Here is a 21,129-nt window from a genome sequence, read left to right as displayed (position 1 = left end):
TTTCCTGCTGTTCGAAGATTTTTCATAGCATCCCCATGTGAGGAAGCAGGTACTGGTCACCACGTTTGTCTGGGCTGCATATTGAATTTGTTATCAAGGATGAATCCTAGGTTCCTGGCATGAGTGGTGGGGATAGGTGTGGAGCCGAGGTCTGCTAGTCATGCAAATGTCTTCTTACCAAAGATTACCACTTTAGTCTTGTCCGTGTCGAGCTTTAGGCAGTTGGATCTGATCCAGGTTGACACAGCGGACATGCATCTGGTAAACTTCTCTTTAGTTGCTGGGGTCTGTTAGGAAGAGTATCAGTTGAGTGTCACCTGCATATGAAAGAATGTTGATGTCCTTTAGTCTGACCAGGTCTGCCAGTGGGGTCATGTGGTGGTGAATAGAGTGGGCTGGGAGAGGGTCCTTGGAGAACTCCTAATATGAGATTCTTGGCTTCCGACTTGTATGGTGGCAGGCTGACTCTTTGGGTTCTTCCTGTAAGGAAGGAATAGATCCAGCAGGTCCCTAGATACCCACTTCATGAAGTCTTCTGATGAGGGTAGAGTGGGAGATTGTGTTGAAAGCTGCAGAGAGGTCGATCAGGATGAATGCCGCGGTCTCTCCTCAGTCGAGGATCATCCTAACATCATCGGTTGCTGTGATGATGGCAATTTTGGTGCTATGGTTGGCTCTGAAAACTGACTGTGTGGAGTTCAGGAGCTGATGCTCGTTGAGGTGGTTGGTCAGTTGTCTGTTGATAATTTTCTTTATTACCTTGGCTGCACTGGGGAGAAGGGCAATCGGGGGGTAGTAAGATAGTCTTGTGGGGTCAGATGTGGGTTTCTTCAGTGGCGAGTTCACTGCTGCGTGGTTCCAGACAAACGTCGGTGATTTGGGACCTTGAAAGATCAAGAAAGAGACAGTAGCCAGTATTAGCACTCGTAGTAATAAAATGTACCCAATTTTATTTCTCTGCTCTTCAACAATTGTGACATTTAATCAAATGCACAGGTATATGATGTATACAAGTATAGGAATACCATGTTTCTAATGATTTTATTGCATGAAACAAATGTTAGTTACCGCAGAGATGTCAGCCTTTTTTTCCATTCTCATTGGGATTCTTGGAATGAAGAGCTGAATCTTAACTGCTGTTCATGGAGGCTGAGGCACCTCTTAGACAGGACTTTATTGCCCAGTCATGGCTTACATCTAATGTTCCTTTTCCTTCCCAGCTTGCAGTGCAGTCATTGCTATGTCTATCTTCACTGGATCAGCAAGGAGAGGAGGCTCCCCTGTTGGATTTTCTTGGTCATTCGACTTGGGTTGGGTTTCCGCAGCACTTAGCTTATTGGCAGGTGAGTTCCTAACTCTGCTAACTTTTATCATTAAGCCTCATCATGATTCCAAACACTGATCCCTGACTCTACTAAACTTACAATCACCCCTAGTGCTGTTCCCTTAAACACAAACTGCTGAATTTGATTTTTGCAGAGTGAGTAAGGTGCGTCAGGGTGGCAGAGAATATGACCTCCGCACCCTGATAGACTAACATCTGACAATGGAAACAAACCGCCATCATGTGGTATCCTTCAAGGTATAAAAAATTTATTGGAAGGCTGCAGTCATTTTTTATAAACATCCACCAAATGTTTATCATTTTTTGTTTTTCAAAAACAAAGTCTTGAAGTGGAGGTTTGTTTTTCAAAATCGTACAACCCTCACACTTTAATTGTTTTCTCCCAGGATATGGAGGTCATTATTTTTTTCCTGTCCCTCACCACCAGCATGTTCACGGTGATTGTAACAGATAAAGAGGACATCACATTTTCCACCCAAAATAGGACAGATGGTCTAATGCCCTTTCTACGATGGCCCCTACTATGTTGGTTCATCGGAGGAAGCTTTGAGTAGATAGACCCAACGGGGGCTCCATCAGCAGAAAGCTTATAGACCACCCATCTCTAAATGCTCCAGGCAGATGTATATTTTGACTGACAAGGTAGTCTGTTGCGTTTGCAATAGAGTAACTTGTCCACCAGGCTTAAAATTTTCCCTAAATTGTCTCCATGATCCTCATTCTAATCTCAAACTCTGAGAAGCTTTAATACAAAGTCTCTCCATGACCCTTTTTACTAATCTCCAGCTCTAATAAGCTTCAACAAATTCTCAACCCTATCCTCATCTCTAATCCATAACTAATAAACGTTAACATAAAGTCTCTCCATGTTTCCCATGTTTAACCCCTAGCTAATAAACTTTAATACAAAGTCTCTCCTTGACCTTCATCTCTAAACCCTAAGTATAATAAACTTTAATACCAAACGACTTATAAGAAAAAGATGGGGCATGTTTATTTTTTGCCAATGTACGCACAGTCTGTTTCTCTGTTGTTGCTCTGGTGCGAATGTGTTGATTTTGCTTCATCATCCCAGCTACCAGTAAACTTTCCACAGACTCCAAACAAATTAATCAAGCTAGCATAAGAGGACTTTCACCCAACATGGGAACCATAAATAACATCATTATATGGAATATGTGTACACCTCCCATAGCATCGACCCATTCGACAATTTTAGGTCCAGACCAGATGCCTAGCATCTGTATCCATTACAACAAAACACCCAAAGGACACACGGGAAACAATGCGACTGGCGAAATCCCACATGAAATTACTTCTAATTTGCACCAAAAGAAACACAAAATCCTTCAGATACTTGCCAAAGATCACTGGGATAACACTACAGCTTCAATCTTTACCCCAGAGTACACTTCCAGAGGAAGTCACGATGTTCTAAAAAGGGACAACATCCTTTGTCTATTAACAGTAATTCCAGGACTACATGATCTAAGCTCAAAGGACCTTGTGGCAATCCACTTTGCACTCTCTGGAGAAGCACTGGGTGGGGAGGCAACCATGACCACATGGGCCACAACTGGTACTGCAAAACGGGTCCTCACAGAAGGACCTACCCTAAAGAGATGGGAAATAAAAGTCATCCCATGCCAAGTGCCAGGATATCCTTCACCCCTCCTCCCTCAAAATTTAAAATGAAGTCAGTCCAGTGGCAAAAGGGAACTATGGGGCATATCAACAACAACCGGCGATAATTATCGCTGACCGCACTTAGCGCTCGGATAATTATAGCCGGCTAGCGCCGATTTTTATCGCTGAGTTAGCATGCTATCTGCAACGCTTATCTCATCGGCGATAAAAATCCTAGCGCTAACTGGCTAACGTGAGATTATCGCTGGAAACCCAGTGATAATCTCACGTTAGCTTGTTGATAGGGACTCACAAACTTAGCCATGATATCCACCCTCCATAGGATATCATGGCTAAGTCAGTCCTGAAGCAGGCGTAAGGAAAGTAGCGATAACAGGGGTTATCGCTACTTTTCCTGACGCTATGCTTCATAGCGTTAGGCTTGATGATAGCAGAAATGTCGCTTAGCGACATTTCTCCTGGCATGCCAGGTCAGGAACGCCCACTTTGCATCTCATTAGAGATGCAAAGCTGGGCGTTAGGAATCCTGACGCTAAAGCAAGGTTTCAGGCGTTAGCGTGACCTTGCTAATCAGGCGATAAAATTATCGCCGCTTTTCGGCCGAAAACGGCCGCAAAAGCGGCAATCATTTTTTATCGCCTTTTTGTTGATATGCCCCTATGTCCGTGCTCAAGAGTGCAAGGGGCTCCTCAGTGAGAAACTTCAGCACATAAAAAGCACTGAGCAATAGGGCAACGGGTCTTCAAATTGTCAAATGAAGCTGTAAGGGAAATAGTGAGAGCAATCAGAAGCTCTCAAACAACAGTGTGGCTGCGAAAGGTACAGGAGTCAGAAGACGGAGCCAACATCTGTTTACTTCTCATGTGCTCCTGGAACATAAATGGCCTTAACACAAAGCTAAGTGACCCAGACTTGCAAAACTATTTGAGGTCCTTTGATATCATCCTCCTACAGGAGACCTGGCGTGCTGACCCCATCTACATTATTATTATCATTATTGTTATTAAATTGAATTTGTAGGGCGCACAGCTACCCCAAATGGTTTCCCGGCGCTGTCCCGGTAGGAAAGAAAAGGTAATGAATGAAAGAAAAGGAATTAGAGGTTGAAGAGCCAAGTCTTCAAACCTTTGCGGACTACACAGTACACGGTTTCCTCGCGTAGGGACACAGGTAGAGAATTCCATAGGTTCGTCCCAAATAAGAAACGAAAAGGATCGACCACTCATGGCAGAGCATTTGACTTTTGGGACAGTAAACCTAGTCTGCTGAGCAGACAACAGAGGGTGTGAGGTTTGCTAGCGCTGAACTAGATCTTGCAAATATTTTGGGGCCACCCCAGTTTTAATTTTAAACATATAGCACAAGACTTTGAATTTGACTCGATTCCCCACCTTCAACCAGTGTAGGTCACGAAGAAAGCCTGAGACAGAGAAAAACGTAGGCACATGACACAGCCGTCTCACAGCCGCATTTTGCACCACTTGAAGTCTCTGGATCTTTGCTTTATTGGAGCCAAGATAAAGAACATAAAAAGATGTTTGCTGAGCACATTCAAGTCCAATAATATAATTCCAGCGTCTCTTCAAATTTAATATTTCAACAATATCAGAGTTCAAAGTTTAAATTCCAGACACCAGAGTCCAGTTGTTTTCACCGATGGTCCACTTTATTCAGATAGTAGTTAAAGACAAAACTCTGCAGCCAACACGTGTTTCGTTGGGAAAACGTCTTTTCCACACAACTTCCTCAGGGCTTTGTATTAGAATCTTGAATACAATACTGTAAAAACCACGTATTTCTTCTCCAGTATAAATGCCTCGGTATGGACCTAATCTTTATAATCAAAAATGTATAAGGCAGCCTCCAGTCCCTCGTTTCTCAGTAGCTATATATGCAACTGTAATTTCTTCGAGTACTCGGAGAGTTGCCAGACGATAGCAGACCTAGAATTGAAAATGATTGGATGAAGAAATTACAGTTGCATATATAGCTACTGAGAAACGAGGGACTGGAGGCTGCCTTATACATTTTTGATTATAAAGATTAGGTCCATACCGAGGCATTTATACTGGAGAAGAAATACGTGGTTTTTACAGTATTGTATTCAAGATTCTAATACAAAGCCCTGAGGAAGTTGTGTGGAAAAGACGTTTTCCCAACAAAACACGTGTTGGCTGCAGAGTTTTGTCTTTAACTACTATCTGAATAAAGTGGACCATCGGTGAAAACAACGGGACTCTGGTGTCTGGAATTTAAACTTTGAACTCTGATATTGTTGAAATACTAAATTTGAAGAGACGCTGGAATTATATTATTGGACTTGAATGTGCTCAGCAAACATCTTTTTATGTTTTTCCTACAGTGTTTGTAGTAGGAGGTGTGGGGGAGAGGGGTGACCTCCCTTAAATTTGCTTAGAGCACTCTTGTGTAACTGACAGCAATAACAAGAGCCATACTTAACGCTGTGCACCTATTCTATGACCTAGTCACCTCAATAGTTTAAAGATAAAGAACATTACCGTAGTCTAGTCTAGAGGTAACTAGGGCATGGACTACTGTTCTCTGAGTTGAGAGGGGAATCATCCATAAAATCTTCTTTAACCATTTTAAAACTGTAAAATAGGTAGAGGACACCTTGGTGACTTGTTGTTTCATCGATAGATGTTCGTCTACGATGAAGCTCAAATTGCGAACGTGGTGCACCGGTAAGGGTGGAGCACCCATTTAAGAGGGCCAGTGTTGAGGTGCCCACAGGTCACGTTTTTTCCCGGAGATCATGACTTCAGTCTTGTCCCTTTTAATTTGAGCAGGTTGCTTTGCAACCATGACAGGACTTTATTCAGACCCCTTAGAAGAGGAGAGGGAAAAGATGATCTGGCTATCATCAGCATAGGAAGAGAGGGACAGACTAGCCTCTTCAGCAACTTCGGCTAAAGGACGAACATACACATTAAATAGTAATGGGCTCAACACAAAACCCTGAAGGGGATGGATAAGAGTTGGAGCTAGCCGATGCAGAGAAGACCTGGAAAGCTCAGTCAATCAGGAAGAAACCAAGCCACTCCAAGGCTGTACCTGCCAGGCCCAAAGATTGCAAGGCTCTCAACAAGACAGAATGAGACACTGAGTCAAAAGTGGCGCTGAGATCCAGCAAGATAAGTGACGCCGTTTCACTCTCTTCTAACAGGTGCCTTAACATTTCAGTGACACCTAGGAGGGTGCATTCAGTGGAGAAACCAGCTCGAAACCCTGATTGCCAAGTATGGAGAAATTTCTGAGATTCAATAAAAGAGGTCAACTGACCATTAACATGCTTTTCGAGAATTTTAGAAAAATAGGAAGCAATGAGATAGGACAAAAATTAGACTGCATAGCAGGGCCAGCAGTGGCTTTCTTTAGAAGAGGGAGCACCATAGCATGTTTCCATTCCACGGAACTATACCCTCCTGTAAAGAGGTGTTTAAAGGTTCCATTATTATCAAAATTATAAAAGTATCTAGCCGTTTAAGCACATGAGTAGGTAGTAAGTCACGGGGGAACCAGATTTAATGTTTGCCAAAAGATGTTTAAAAGGAGTTTGGTTCCAAGAGTGTTCAAGTTTCCGATTTGCGGGAGGAAGTAATGTTGTTGGGGAGCTCTATCAACACAGGATCCCAAATACCATTCGGAGTAGTCTCAGTTTCCGTAAAATAGAGAGCAAGTCCTTCACATTGCATGCAAGTAAGAACAAGGGGAGTAGACTGGGTCTCCTAGCCGGATAGTTATTTTGGTGGTTAGTCTAAATATCGAGTTTTAAATTTCGACCTACAAGTATATCGAGTTGTTAATATCGTAGGTAAAGAATATCGAAGTCAAGAATATCGATGGACAGAATATCGACCCCAAGGTAAGTATTATCGAAGTTAATAATATCGAAGTCATTAATATAGATGTAAGTAATATCGTAATCAAAAATTTCAATGTCAATAATATCGATATTTTATTAGTGTAATGTATTTTAATATGTAATTTATTTGTATGTTAAAGATTATTGTAATGTATTTTAATACATTTAAAAATAAATGTTTAGAGATTAATAATTATTTAAAATATAATTTAGCGTTTTAGTATCAGAGCGGGTTGTGGGTTTATAGGGGAATAGGGTGGGAAGTAATTTAATTATAATTAATTAATTAATATGTATTGTTTAATTGTTATTTATGATTAATTAATTGTTAATTAATTACTAATTGCAAATTAAATATATTAATTGATTAATTAATTGTTAATTAATTATTAATTGTAAATTAATTTTATTAATTGGTTAATTATATAAGTTATAATTAGTTTAATATTAATATTTATTTATTGGTATTGTTAATTAATTAATTGTTAATTACTAATTAATTGGTGATTTAATTTTATTAAGTGATTAATTAATGATTAAATTAATTATGTGAATTTTTATGTGTAGTGGGTTGTGGGTTTATAGGGGAATAGGGTGGGATGTAATTAAATTCAAATAATTACTGATAATTTTTACTTATTTGTAATTAATAATAATTAATTGTTAATTAATTATTAATTGGTAATTAATTGTTATTAGTACGTTAAATATAGTAAATATAAATAATTTATTTTTTCATGTTATTTGTTGTTATTGCTAATTAATGTATTGTTAATTAATAATTAATTTGTGAATAATTGTAATTTGGTAGTTAATATGTATAAATTAGTAAATAATAAGTATATTAATTATAAAGAATGTATTATTAATTGTAAATAATAGATAAACTGATATTTAAATGAATTGTGTATTTTGTATGTGTAGTGTGTTGTGTGTTAAAGGGGGAATAGTGTGGGATGTTATTTAAAGTTATTTATATAAATATTTATTTTAAATAATTGGTATTTAATAATAAATATTTTGTAAATTAATTATTAATATGCTATCTTTTTATAACTAATTATTTAATTGGTTATTATGTTTATAGAATCCCTATGCTATCCAGTGCTTTCCCAACTGTTTTACTATCTGGAGTGGGAATAGTAATTTTTACCCCTACGCTATCCAGCGCTTTTCCTACTGTTGCACTCTCTGGAGTTGGAATAGTAATTTTTACCCCTACGCTATCCAGCGCTTCCCCTACCGTTTCACTTAGTGGAGTGGGAATAGTAATTTGTACCCCTACGCTATCCAGCGTTTTCACTACTGTTGCACTCTCTGGAGTGGGAATAGTAATTTTTACCCCTACGCTATCCAACGCTTTCAACACTGTTGGACTCACTGGAGTGGGAATAGCAATTTTTACTCCTATGCTATCCAGTGGTTTCCCAACTGTTGCATTCTCTGTAGTTGGAATAGTATTTTTTTTCCCTATTCTATCCAACACTTTCCATACTGTTGCACTCTCTGGAGTGGGAATAGTAATTTTTACCCTTACGCTATCCAACGCTTTCCCTACTATTGCACTCTCTGGAGTTGGAATAGTAATTTTTACCCCTACGCTATCCAACGCTTTCCCTACTGTTGCACTCTTTGGAGTTGGAATAGTAATTTTTACCCCTACGCTATCCAGCGCTTTCCCTAATGTTTCCGTTACTGGAGTGGGAATAGTAATTTGTACCCCGACGCTATCCAGCGTTTTCACTGCTGTTGCACTCTCTGGTGTGGGAATAGTAATTTTTACCCCTACGCTATGCAATGTTTTCCCTACTGTTGCACTCATTGGAGTGGGAATAGTAATTTTTACTCCTATGCTATCCAGTGGTTTCCCTACTGTTGCATTCTCTGTAGTTGGAATAGTAATTTTTTTCCCTACGCTATCCAACACTTTCCCTACTGTTGCACTCTCTGGAGTGGGAATAGTAATTTTTACCCCTACGCTATCCAACACTTTCCCTACTGTCACACTCTCTGGAGTTGGAATAGCAATTTTTACCCCTACGCTATCCAACGCTTTCCCTACTGTTGCACTCTTTGGAGTTGGAATAGTAATTTTTACCCCTACGCTATCCAGCGCTTTCCCTACTGTTTCACTTACTGGAGTGGGAATAGTAATTTGTACCCCTACGCTATCCAGCGTTTTCACTGCTGTTGCACTCTCTGGTGTGGGAATAGTAATTTTTACCCCTACGCTATGCAATGTTTTCCCTACTGTTGCACTCTCTGGAGTGGGAATAGTAATTTTTACCCCTACGCTATCCAACGCTTTCCCTACTGTTGGACTCACTGGAGTGGGAATAGTAATTTTTACCACCATGCTATCCAGTGGTTTCCCTACTGTTGCATTCACTGTAGTTGGAATAGTAATTTTTTTCCAGACGCTATCCAACACTTTCCCTACTGTTGCACTCTCTGGAATGGGAATAGTAATTTTTACCCTTACGCTATCCAACGCTTTCCCTACTATTGCACTCTCTGGAGTTGGAATAGTAATTTTTACCCCTACGCTATCCAACGCTTTCCCTACTGTTGCACTCTTTGGAGTTGGAATAGTAATTTTTACCCCTACGCTATCCAACGTTTTCCCTACTGTTGCACTCTCTGGAGTGGGAATAGTAATTTTTACCTTTACGCTATCCCACACTTTCCCTACTATTGCACTCTCTGGAGTTGGAATAGTAATTTTAACCCTACGCTATCCAACGCTTTCCCTACTGTTGCACTCTTTGGAGTTGGAATAGTAATTTTTACCCCTACGCTATCCAACATTTTCCTTACTGTTGTTTTCGTTGGAGTTGGACTAGTAGTTTTATTGTGTCTGATATTTAATATGTTTTGTATTATTTTAGCTATTGTAATATATCATTAATAATAAAAATTATTCACATTAAAAATATTGATTATTATTTGCTATATGTAATTATTAAATATTTATTAATGTTATTGTTTTATGTGTATAGATGTATTGGTAATTTTTAAAATCATTTAATAATTTATACTTTACAGAAATTATTATTAAAATTAATTATTAAGTAAGTATATATATTATATATTATATGTATATGTTTAATTAAAGTTTTATTAAATTATATATATTAATTATACATTTTAAATATGATACAATATATTTAATTATGTTTATTTAATTTCTAAGTATAATTTGGTTTATTTTACATATATTTTTAAAGTAAAAGAAAAACGATATTTTTAATAACGATATTTTTGACATCGATATTTAATTTTCGATATTTTTGTACTTACCATGTTGTAGATAGGATGTCGATATTCTTGACATCGATATTTTTGTTGCGATATATTTGTAGGTCGATTTTCTGTCTGTCGAAATTATGTCATACAACCAGTTACTTTACCTCTTTGAAAAGTGTTTTGGAGCAGTTTTGTGCTTGAAGGATTTTATGTGAAATAAACTCAGCGCGGGCTACTTTACAAAGAATATGATATTCACTTAGGCCTTTTTTATATGCCACTTTGGCGTCTTCATCGTAGTGTTTTCTCCAGCATCTTTCTATTGTTTTACATTTAGACTCTTCACCTTTAAGCGTCTCAGTGACCCACTTGTTGGAGAGGGTAAGACATGTCTCTACCGCTACCATGATCAGTAGTAGAAATATGTTCAACAGCTGGTCTACTGTCAACTAGAAGTTTGTTAAAAGCCAGGACATTGAGCTTTGCCCATCTTCTAATCTTTTGTTCAGGCACCAGACAGATCAATGGAGGAGAGGACATAACTTTCAACAAAAAAGCTACAGCAAAATGATCGGACCAACACAGAGGAAGGGCAGGGAAACAGCTCAGGTCAGGGAGGTTAGAAATGATGGGATCTAACACATGACCCACAATATGGGTAGGACCTGAATTACATAATCAAACATTCATCGATTCTAAGTCAGCTATAAGCGACAAACTTTTGGAGTACTTAGGATCATCTAAATAGAGATTCAGATCTCCCAATATAGTGAAATTGGCAGCCTTCAAAATATGAGGGGCTGCTTGATTAGGGAAGGAAAGCACCCATGGCCCGGCTGGGCCAGGAGGGCAGTACAACAGTATTCTCGAAAATTTGAAATCAGGCGTAAGCACAATTTTAAATAATAAGGCTTCACAGTCAAGGGCTCTAAAATCTTCTGTTTTACATTTGAAAGAGGTTTTTATATCTAATCGCTATTCCGCATCCTATTTTCATCCTACTGTCTTTCCTTATAATGGAGTAGTTAGGCGGAAGAGCCACCGCCACGTCAGGGCCCGAGCTTTCCTGCAGCCAGGTCCATGTTAAAAAGACAGCATCTGGTTGATTATTTATCAGGAGATCAAATATGTTGGCTTGGTGTGTAGGGAGTGAGCTGCAATTAATGTTATAGAATGTAAATTCTTTTTGAGATGAGAGTGTACATCTAGGTGTAATCCTATTTGGTATCCCTGTGTAATTAACTTTTACTTCTTCACTTAATTTATTTCAAACCCTTCCATTGAATTCATTGCTTTGAATGGAAGAAGTGAGGGAAAACATACAATGCTGGCTGTTAAAGAGGCCTTCATCTAACTTTAAAATATTGCAGCTCGGTCAGTTGTTTAGCTGCTTAAACTAATCTCATTGAATTTGTTGGACCAGGGGTCGTGGCCCCTGGTCCCGGTTGGGAGTTCAAGGCTACACAAACTTTTCAACCCCAGCTGTGAAACGGGCAAAACACAGACATCTCTCCGGCGGCTTGGCAAATTCCATTTCCATAGCTAGCATAGCCTCTGCAACGGCATTGGACATGAAATCCTCAGGCATTAATGCAACAAAATGTACCTTATCAATTAAAAATGGAGCAGTTGATGTAATCTTTATCAACATCTATGTTCATCCCAAGATTAATCCCAAAGACTGCTGAAAAACAGTGCAAAAACGAATGTGGCTAGCAGAAGAGGAAGACTCCATGCACTTTGTGATATCTGTGAATTTCAACTTATATCTACTAGGCGCATCCACCAGCGACGTAGCATTATCCCAGACCGTGTTATGGGAGATACCTGATCAAGGTAAAAACACACTTGGGTTTCAAGCAAAAATCGGAAGCATCTGGTAGGTTCCTACGAGATAATTCCACAGCCACCACATATCATTCCAACAGAACCAGCTCAAGTCTGGACTAGACCTTGGTGTCTTTTAACATGTTCATTCATTCCAAATCAAAGACAGACCCAATAGCGACCAGTTTCCACAGGAGGTACTATTTTCTTCCCAGCTAACCATCCCAAAACACAATGTGGAGACAATCGGTAAAACTTGAACCATAATTTTTGAACGCATTAGGATTACCCTAGCTATTCTTACACAACTGCCTGCAATCACAGGGGATATACTCCAGAATTTCAGAGGTGTAGATGCTGACGCGGTTGCTATGTGTTAAACCCTTATAGAAACACTCAAGGAAGAATATGCAAAAGCGAACAAACCAAATTCCATCACTAAAGTTTTCAATTAGGGCACTGGCACAATACAAATCCAAGATTCTGGCAGATCAAAACTGCAATAAATAAAGCTCTTCAAACTCTGGCGAAAAGATCGGGTGATTCGACTACTCTCATAGCCCTAGGACAACATAACGCTCAGACGATGAAACTAAATTGGTCAATAAAAAGAGCACAGGAAGACAAACTTTGGGCAAAGTTACACACTGACCTGAGATATAACAATAGTGGCAGATTTTGGACCTCGGTGAATCAACTCTTTCAACCAGGCCACAGAGGCATTGACTCTTCTATCACCGAAGCCACATGGGCACAGCATTTAAAAGACCACTTCAATCATGTAACAATAGATCCCAGATAGATCCCTGGGAAACTTCAGCTGCAACTCCAACTGAAGGACCATATGAGGAGGGTGTAGAGAACATTAAAAATCAAATACCTAAAGGGCTAAGGAAAGGAGCTCCAAGTCCTGATAGTATCCCTCCAATCGAGTCCAAACATGACCCAGGTTTTCTAGGCAGAAACATTAACACCGATGTTTGCACAGATCAAAAGCATTGGCATTCTGGCTGCGTCATGGAGAGGTTCGATCATATCCCCAATTTTCAAGGGAGAAGTTAGATCTCTCCCAGCGAACTATCACTTAATAACCTTGATTGATAATGATGCAAAGTATTTTGCAGGAACTGTGCTTGATAAGCTATCATTATGGGCTTCCAGTAATGCCATCAGACCCTACAATCAGACAGGGTTTACAAAAACATCCAGTATGATCACAAACATTTTGCCAATCTCTCTTCTAATGGATGCTGCCCATGTTACCAACACATCTTTATTTTTCTGCTACATCGATTTAAAAGCAGCCTTTGACTGTGTTGACCAGGGACGGCTGTTAGCAAGCTGAAAAAGTCCGCAAAGCGTGCTGAACATGCTAATCATGCTTCATAGTGAAACATGGTTGCGAGTCAATATAGGTACAGGAAAGCACCTCTCAAGGAAAATCCTAAAAACCTGTGCCTAAAGCAGGGATGCGTCCTGGCCACCCACTCTATTCAATCTCTTCTTGGCTGACCTGATGGAACAACTACAAGCTTGTAATTCCTATGCTCCTAAATTAGGTGGCAAGGAAATATCCAGCTTTCTCTACGCCGATGATGTGGTGTTTGTCACCCTCACCTGCGTGCAGTTACAACGACTGTTAGGTACCATAAAGGCTTACTCTCTTGCCAATGGCTTTATGATCAACTTTGGCAAAATATAAATCATGGTCTACAGCAAAAGGAAAACTCAATCACATGCACGGTTTCGGGATGCCACCTGTCTTGAAAGCACAGACGATACAAATACCTTGGGGTCATTATTGACAAGAAAGGCACTTTCACTGCCCAGAAGGAAGCGATGCAAAGCAAAGATCTGGCTTTGGCTGTAACTCTTAAAAATCTAAAGAAAAATCTGGCCGGGCCTTCTTTGGTGCTCCTTCTCGAAGTACTGCGAGCGAAACTCCTGCCGACGATCACTTATGGGAGTGACTCTCTGAGAGGTCAGGGCGCAAGTATCTTAGATGCTACAATAGTTTGTGATTACAGAATCATCTTTTCACTACCATGTTACACCTCACCGGCACAGATTAGCTTGGTATTTGGACAGATGAAACAGGCGCTAGCCAGGCATGGAGCATATTTAACATGTTGGAACAAGATTCGGAAAGCAGAACCAAACACATTGCACCACGTGTTATGTAAAGAGTTACAGGATCACAACATGTCACCGGCTGGAGCTTACCTGCAAGAATCACTCAACCTCATAGGCCTCACACAACTTTGGGACATGCCCATCAGCCACTAGCTATTCAAGCGCCTGGTTATTAAGACTCTTAAAACCCGCTCTGTTACTGAAGACAAGGCCACGCTGTGAAACAGAGCACATGGTTGAATGACGCTTAACAATTACAAAATGCTCTTCAAAAATACCACTGGGTACCCAGCCACTATTAATTTGTCGTTTTTAAGATATCGGGTGGGGTTATTACCTATAAAAGACCACCTGCCTCCCTGGACAAGTGGAAGTCTCCCCGATGCCTTCCATCTGTGTGGGTCCGGGAAGGAAGACCTCCCACACTTACTCTGCTCCTGTAAAGCAGTACAGGGTGAAAGGAGCCAGCTATTGACAAGGGCTTTCAACCAAAGGGGAATTCGTTCAAGAAGGCAGGCAATCCTGGCCTGCCTTGACCCAGGTGAAATCCAGCTGAACTCTCACTTCATCAAATTCTTGCTGAAGGCTGAGAAAAGATTGCTTCACAGTGTAGTAATCATGCTGGGCAGGTGTGATTAAGGTAGTTTATTAACGCTACATGGAGAGTGGAGAACAGACAGGACTGACTCCAACAGCAGTTCCAACTCAACTGAATAATCCTAGCTCAGTTGCTAGGAGCTACAAACATTCTAAGAAATGAGGATAAAAGAATTAGCAAAACATACAGCACATTCGATATCACATATCTTCCTTTCTTCCAACAAAAAAAATAAAATAAAATGAAAGCATGACTAAAGCGGAAAAATTAAGTTCTATATCTGGTAGGTTTAACAATCGACCTGGAAATCAGTCTAACATTAACTTGATCAAGATGAGAAAGCTCAGACGTCCGACCAGATGGAGAAGAGACTTTGGTACAAACCTTCACAATTCTGTTGAGGTTCCACCAATGACCTCCCATGACTTTGACAGCATTACCAACAATCTTAATCACCTTGATGGGCTCACTAAATATACTGTCTCCTTTTTTTATATGGACTGGAGATTTAGTTTTAACCATGTCTCCGACTTCAAGAGGAGAAACGTTCACAGCTTTCTTTGTATCATACCTCATTTTTTGCTTGGTTTGAGAACCAGACATATTTTCCATAACAGTAGACATCAATTTTGAAATCTCAGAGTCAAACTTCACCCATTTAGTCATCCAACCAGGCCTGAAACTGGTGTTGCCTTTTCTTCCTCTTAACAACTCAAACGGAGAATTCTTTGCAGAAGAGTGAGGCGTTGTTCTGTAGAACAATACCATACTGTCAAGAGCCTTTTGAACATCGTAGTTCCTTGCTCCTGCCCACCTGATGCAGTCCCCAACTACCCGATTCATCCTTCCCACAAGACCATTCTACTGGGGATGATATAAAGAACTTTTTTATGCTTAACTCTGGATTCCAAAAGAAAAGTTTGAAATTCATGACTGACAAAGTGTGTCCCATTATCAGAGACCAGAACTTCTGGACAGCCCTCTCTCAACCACACTTCTCTTAAAAACTGGATGATAATCTTGGTGCTGGCTTCCCTGACCAGCTTGACTCCAGGCCATTTTACATGTATAATGATAAAATGAAACCACCTTCAAGGCACTCATAGGGTCTCATGACGTAGATCCCAAGTTTCAACCATGGACCCTGTGGGCACTCACTCGGCATTAATGGAGGGACGGACACCTTGAAACATTTATCTGCTGCACCACAAACATAACAACTCGAGACTACATCCACAATCTCAGTGTCCATTCTTGGCCACCAGTAAGTGTCCCGAATGCGATGCTTCATGAGAGTGCAACCAAGATGTCCCTTGTGAGCGCTTTGTATAATCTCGGTACAAACTTATCACCTCTAAGCAGCAAACCATCGTCCAAAGAAAGTTTGTCCTGCACCTTCCAGAATGGCTGAACAAGGGACTAAACTGTCTTTTCCCTAGGCCAACCATTTCACAAAAAAACACACTTCTTGAAGTACACAATTAGCTTCTATGGTTTGTGCCCACTTACTCTCCGTGCACAGATTCATACAAGGTATCTCCATTGCTGCCACCATGCAATCATCGCAATCTTCATTAGAAAAATCATGTAGATTAACGTCTTCAAGATCATCTGACTTGACAGGGAAATGAGACAAAAAGTCGGCTCTCCCATTGCTTCCCCCTGAGACATGTTTGACATCAAATTGATACTGCAGAGGTTTTGAGACCATCCACAAAATCCTAGGAGTGGAACACTTACTCATGCTACCACCAAGAATGTTGCCCAAAGGTTCATGGTCGGTTAGTAACAAAAAACATCTGCCCCAAATGTAAGGACGGAGAGTTTCGATAGCCCATGTGCAAGCTAACCACTCTCTCTCTATGACTGAATACTGAAGCTCTGCTGATCTCAGAGCAAAGCACACTGTATTCTCCAAACCTTTGTCTGTCGGAGTCAGCATGGCACCCAAACCTACTTGACTGGTGTCCACAGTGACACAACAGGGAAGGTTGGGATCAAAGGGTTTAAGTGCAGAACCATTTTTCAAAGCAGATTTAATGACATCAAAGGCAGTATTACAGTAACTGCACCATTCAAACATCACCCCTTTTTTAAGGAGATTGCTGATTGGTCTCACGATTAAAGCAAAGTTAGGGACAAATCTAGAATAATACTCGCACCCCTGACTTGTCCACGGGAGCTGTAGCATCCACAATTGATGCCAACAATCCAGTTTTGGGGCTGACACCTTCACTTGAAATTACATGACTCAAATATTCTACTCTGGAATGAAAACATTCACACTTCTCTTCCTTCAGCATCACCCCATTCTTTTTAAAAAGAGTAAGGACTTTGTTGAGGATAGTGTTGTGAGAAGCAATGTCCCTTCTGAAAATCAGAACATCGTCTTGAAAAACCAAGCCATCAACCTCTTTGAGAATGTTAACCATAATTCTCTGAAAAACTGAGGCTGCTGACGTAAGCCCAAAAGGCATACAACAGTAGCGGAAAGTGCCTAAAGGAGAGATAAATGCAGTCAAGTGTAGAGATTCAGGGTCCAATTCTACCTGGTGGTATGCACTGGCCAAAGCTAACTTAGTGAAATAGCAGGCATCTTTGGTGGAGGCGAGCAGGTCACCTATTTTAGGAAAGAGATGAGAGTCTACCCAGATTTCCTTGTTTAACCCCTTGCGTGCAGGCTTATTTCTGGCATTCGGGATTACGACGGCTCCCAGCCGTCGTGCGCACACGCCCACCGTAATGCACGACGGCTGGGAGCCGTCATCAGCGTGCAAGGGGTTAAGGACCTCAAATCCACACAGACTCGAAGATCCCCCCCTTTTTCTGGCAACAACCAAAGGAGAAAGCCACAGAGAAGACTCAGTGGGCTCAATAATACCCTTAGAACACAGACTTTGAGCTTGTGCTTGATTGCCATGGCTCCATCCTTCATGATAATCTTATGCTTGAAGTCTTTTATTTTGTCCAAAGCACTGCCAAAAACTTCCTGAAATTTTTCTTTCCAAACTTGACTATGCTCCTCATTTCCAACCACTAAGACTTGTTTTTTGGCACCCGGTTTGAGAATCATGCCGAATAGACCTCGGAAACCACCCCAAAATGTTAGGACCTGTAACGACAATGTATACTTTCCCTCTGATTCTTCTATCTTTAAATTTCAATTCTTCCTCAAAGAAACTTAACAGATCAATTTTCCGCCCTTCATATGACACGGGTGACCTATCTGGTGGGGATAGGGCTTGAGAACCATTCCACGTTTCCTCAAACAACTTCTGCATAATTATGGTTATTTTGGCCCCAGAATCTACTAACAATTTGATTGTGTGAGAACCTACATCAATGTCAACAATTGGGTCAATGCAGGATGACCGATCACCCTCAATCACACCTTGAAAACAATGAATGGAGTCATTTTCATCATTAGTGAAGACAGATATAACTTCGGGATCTGAATCACCATCAGATTCCATTGTACAGACAGCTGTTTTTTGAAACCCCTTTTCTTGAGACAGACCTTTGCAAAATGCCCCATCTTTTTACAGTAATTGCACATTACATCTATAGCAGGACATCTCAATCTTCTGAGATGCAAAGGATTACCACACCTCAAACACGTGTTATTACTATTTCCCTTATTAAAACTGACATTTTGAGGTCTAAGCTTGGACGAAGCGTTAAAACATTAGGACATAAGTGTGTGCCTCACTGTTGTAGAAACAGAGTGCACAATGTGTTCCAAAATTGCCAGAAAGGTGTGTGTGTCACCGTAGACAAAACAAAAGTTGTAGAGGTGTAGACACAGAACGTTAGTCAAAGGTGTGGATCACAGTGTTAAAAACAACCTATGAGGGCCGATTCCGATCCTGGTCGGAAAGCATTCCGACCGAGCCGGATCCAGAATGTTTTCCGACCGAGCCGGAGTCCTGCAGTCCGACCGAGCGAGTACGATGCGGCCATATGCTGCCAGACTCGGTTCGGTCGGACTCCCATAGAAGTCAATGGGAGCTGGTCGCGTGACGCGTACATGGACTCCCATTGACTGAATGGGTACATCTCGTGCAAGGGCGCCCCCTACAGTGGGTATGCGTAGGTGCCATCTGCATCGTACACGCCTGTGTTGGGGGGACCCTTGGGTCTCCCCTGTGTCCGAGTCGTAGGGCTGCGGGTGACAGGGGGTCTGACGCGGACACCCAAAGGCAACCACCCGGACGTTTTGCGAGCCGGAAAGTCCGGCTCACACAGGCTGTCCAATGCGTGCATCGTACTGGCTCGGTCGTAAATCGCATCCATTGCATGCCGCGGTTAGCTTACGACCGAGACGTACGGAGCGGTTCGGACCCGGAAACGACTCGGTCTGTGAATTTCACGTAGCTCGCATCGTACTTGCTCGCTCATACAGCTCTACGAGTCGGGCGGAAAACACACGTACAGCTTGTAGTTTTTCCAGCCGGATCACGTTCGGTGCCCTTCTGACCCAGATCGGAATCGGCCCCTAAGTGTTAACTTATTCTTGTTGTGCAGAAATACTGTTGAGTGTAGAGAAGAACAATAACTTTTTTTGTATTATAGTTGTATAACATGTAAAAAAAATGAAGCTGACCTTGAAACAATGAAAGAACAAAAAAAAAGGAATAGGCAGGTAACGTTGCAGTGAAATGCTGTTTGAAAAGGAGGTATGAAGTGGAGGGGTGTGTGTATCACCACGTGGCACACAGCAGGTAAAGTTATGACAAACAGCTGGGAGAACGTGTGGCCCAGGAAGATCGCTGTGTTATTGAAAATAGTGTCCCAAAGAAAGATGGCCTCCAGAGCGTAGAGTAGGGACGCTACCAGTGCGTAACAAACACTGCGTCACAGAGCTGAGGCTGAGGCAGGAGATGGCTGAGCCGAATGTGAGATGCACTCGGTTGCCAGGTAGTAGCAGAGAATGCCTGCGGCGTGGAATGAGCTCTGTTGCCAGGTAGGTGAAGACTGCGTGGATGATGCTCATGGGTACAAGAGGCTTTATTTTTGAAAAATGCTGGTGGGCACGAGAGGAAGCGCGTGGCAATAACTGTGTTCTCAAAGAAGATTGAGAATTTGGGTAGAGTTTAAAAAAACAGTGCAAACAAAAAGAAATGGGCAAAAGGACGCGCTGTAACTTAAAGGAGAGAGTCAATGCGCTTAGGGTAGGGGAGGTGAGCACCCTACCGTAATAGTTGAAGACACAGGTCCACACGTAGGAGAAGTGCAGAGTCACCGCTCCACACTCTGGGTGTCTTTCAGCATAGCGAATACCTACTTCCTTGAAAGGAGAATAGATGCTTCTTGAAGAGTTTCGTTGAAGAGACGAGGAGGCTTGAAGGAGGTTGTAGGTAAACTGAGATGAAATATATGTTCCTTGAGGAGCATCACACGCATGAGTACGATGACCATGTAGCCTTAGGTCATCGCCAATACATTTTTGGTAATCACGCTGGTCGGGTGTGATTAAGGTAGTTTATTAAGGCTACATGGAGAGTGGAGAATGGACAGGACCGACTCCAACAGCAGCTCCAACTCAACTGAATAATCCTAACTCAGTTGCTAGGAGCTACAAACATTCTAAGAACTGAGGATGAAAGAATTGGCAAAACATACAGCACATAAGATATTACACACAGCCAACCCCTTTAGGCTTGCTGAATCAACATGCCACTTAGGGACTAAGGACGATGCAATTTCCCTCACAAAAAGAATCTAATATCATTCAGGCTCTACATCCTGTATTTGTATTTTTATCAATTTGGAAACAGTACGACCTTCTAGTCCGGTGACATGGAGACAGAAGCGGGTCATGACATTGTAAAAGTCTTATTTATTAACAACTTGTTATTTTTAATAGGTGTTTAAACACCAAAGTTTAAATCATGTAATGCTTATGTTGTAATACGGCATTTAAAAAACGACCAGAGCATCACTGTTTAAACTGACTTTTCTAAATATAATGCAGCATGCACTTTAATCTGTCAATTTTTGCAATAGTTTTAAGTAATTAAGCAATTATTCAATAAACTTAAACCATTGCTTTCACAAAATGTGAACTTGCAGGCATAGATTAATTTACTTCAGAGAAATATTACTTCACAGTAGTGTAGTACTAGATGGGAGTAAATGCCATGCAAGCGGTGAGGAGGGGGCAGAACTACACATTTTTTGCACACTAACATTGTGAACTCTCACAAACGTGTCAGTTTGTGGGGTCATTCACAAATAGCTCTGCCGCTATTTCCAACACCAGGCGGAGAGGGGAACGGAATATTCCCGAACTTCATGGGGGAGAGAGGTAGGATGTTCTGCATAATGAAAATTGTTTTCCCCATGAGGGTAAAAAGACAAATGCTAATAAACTCAATGCAACGCACTGTGCTTTATTTTCAGACGTTGGGTGTGTGTTGTGAGCCAGGCAAGTTGCCACTGAGTTTC

The 21,129-nt window shown here is 41.1% G+C and overlaps 1 protein-coding gene across 7 annotated transcripts in view; it reads left to right on the top strand.

The window, feature by feature from the left end:
• Window positions 1-21,129, top strand: part of LOC146809036 (lens fiber membrane intrinsic protein-like) — a 636,754-nt gene that overhangs the window by 576,160 nt on the left and 39,465 nt on the right. For all 7 annotated transcript variants that reach the window (XM_085615843.1, XM_085615841.1, XM_085615842.1 and 4 more), the window contains one exon: window positions 1,221-1,343. In XM_085615843.1, coding sequence (XP_085471969.1) covers window positions 1,221-1,343 — 123 coding nt within the window. The remainder of the gene's footprint in view (window positions 1-1,220; window positions 1,344-21,129) is intronic.

Source organism: Triturus cristatus, chromosome 7, assembly GCF_964204655.1.
Source record: "Triturus cristatus chromosome 7, aTriCri1.1, whole genome shotgun sequence".
Lineage (NCBI taxonomy): Eukaryota > Metazoa > Chordata > Amphibia > Caudata > Salamandridae > Triturus > Triturus cristatus.
The sequence above is the reverse complement of the archived record's forward strand: the minus strand, read 5'-3'. Positions and strand labels throughout refer to the sequence as shown.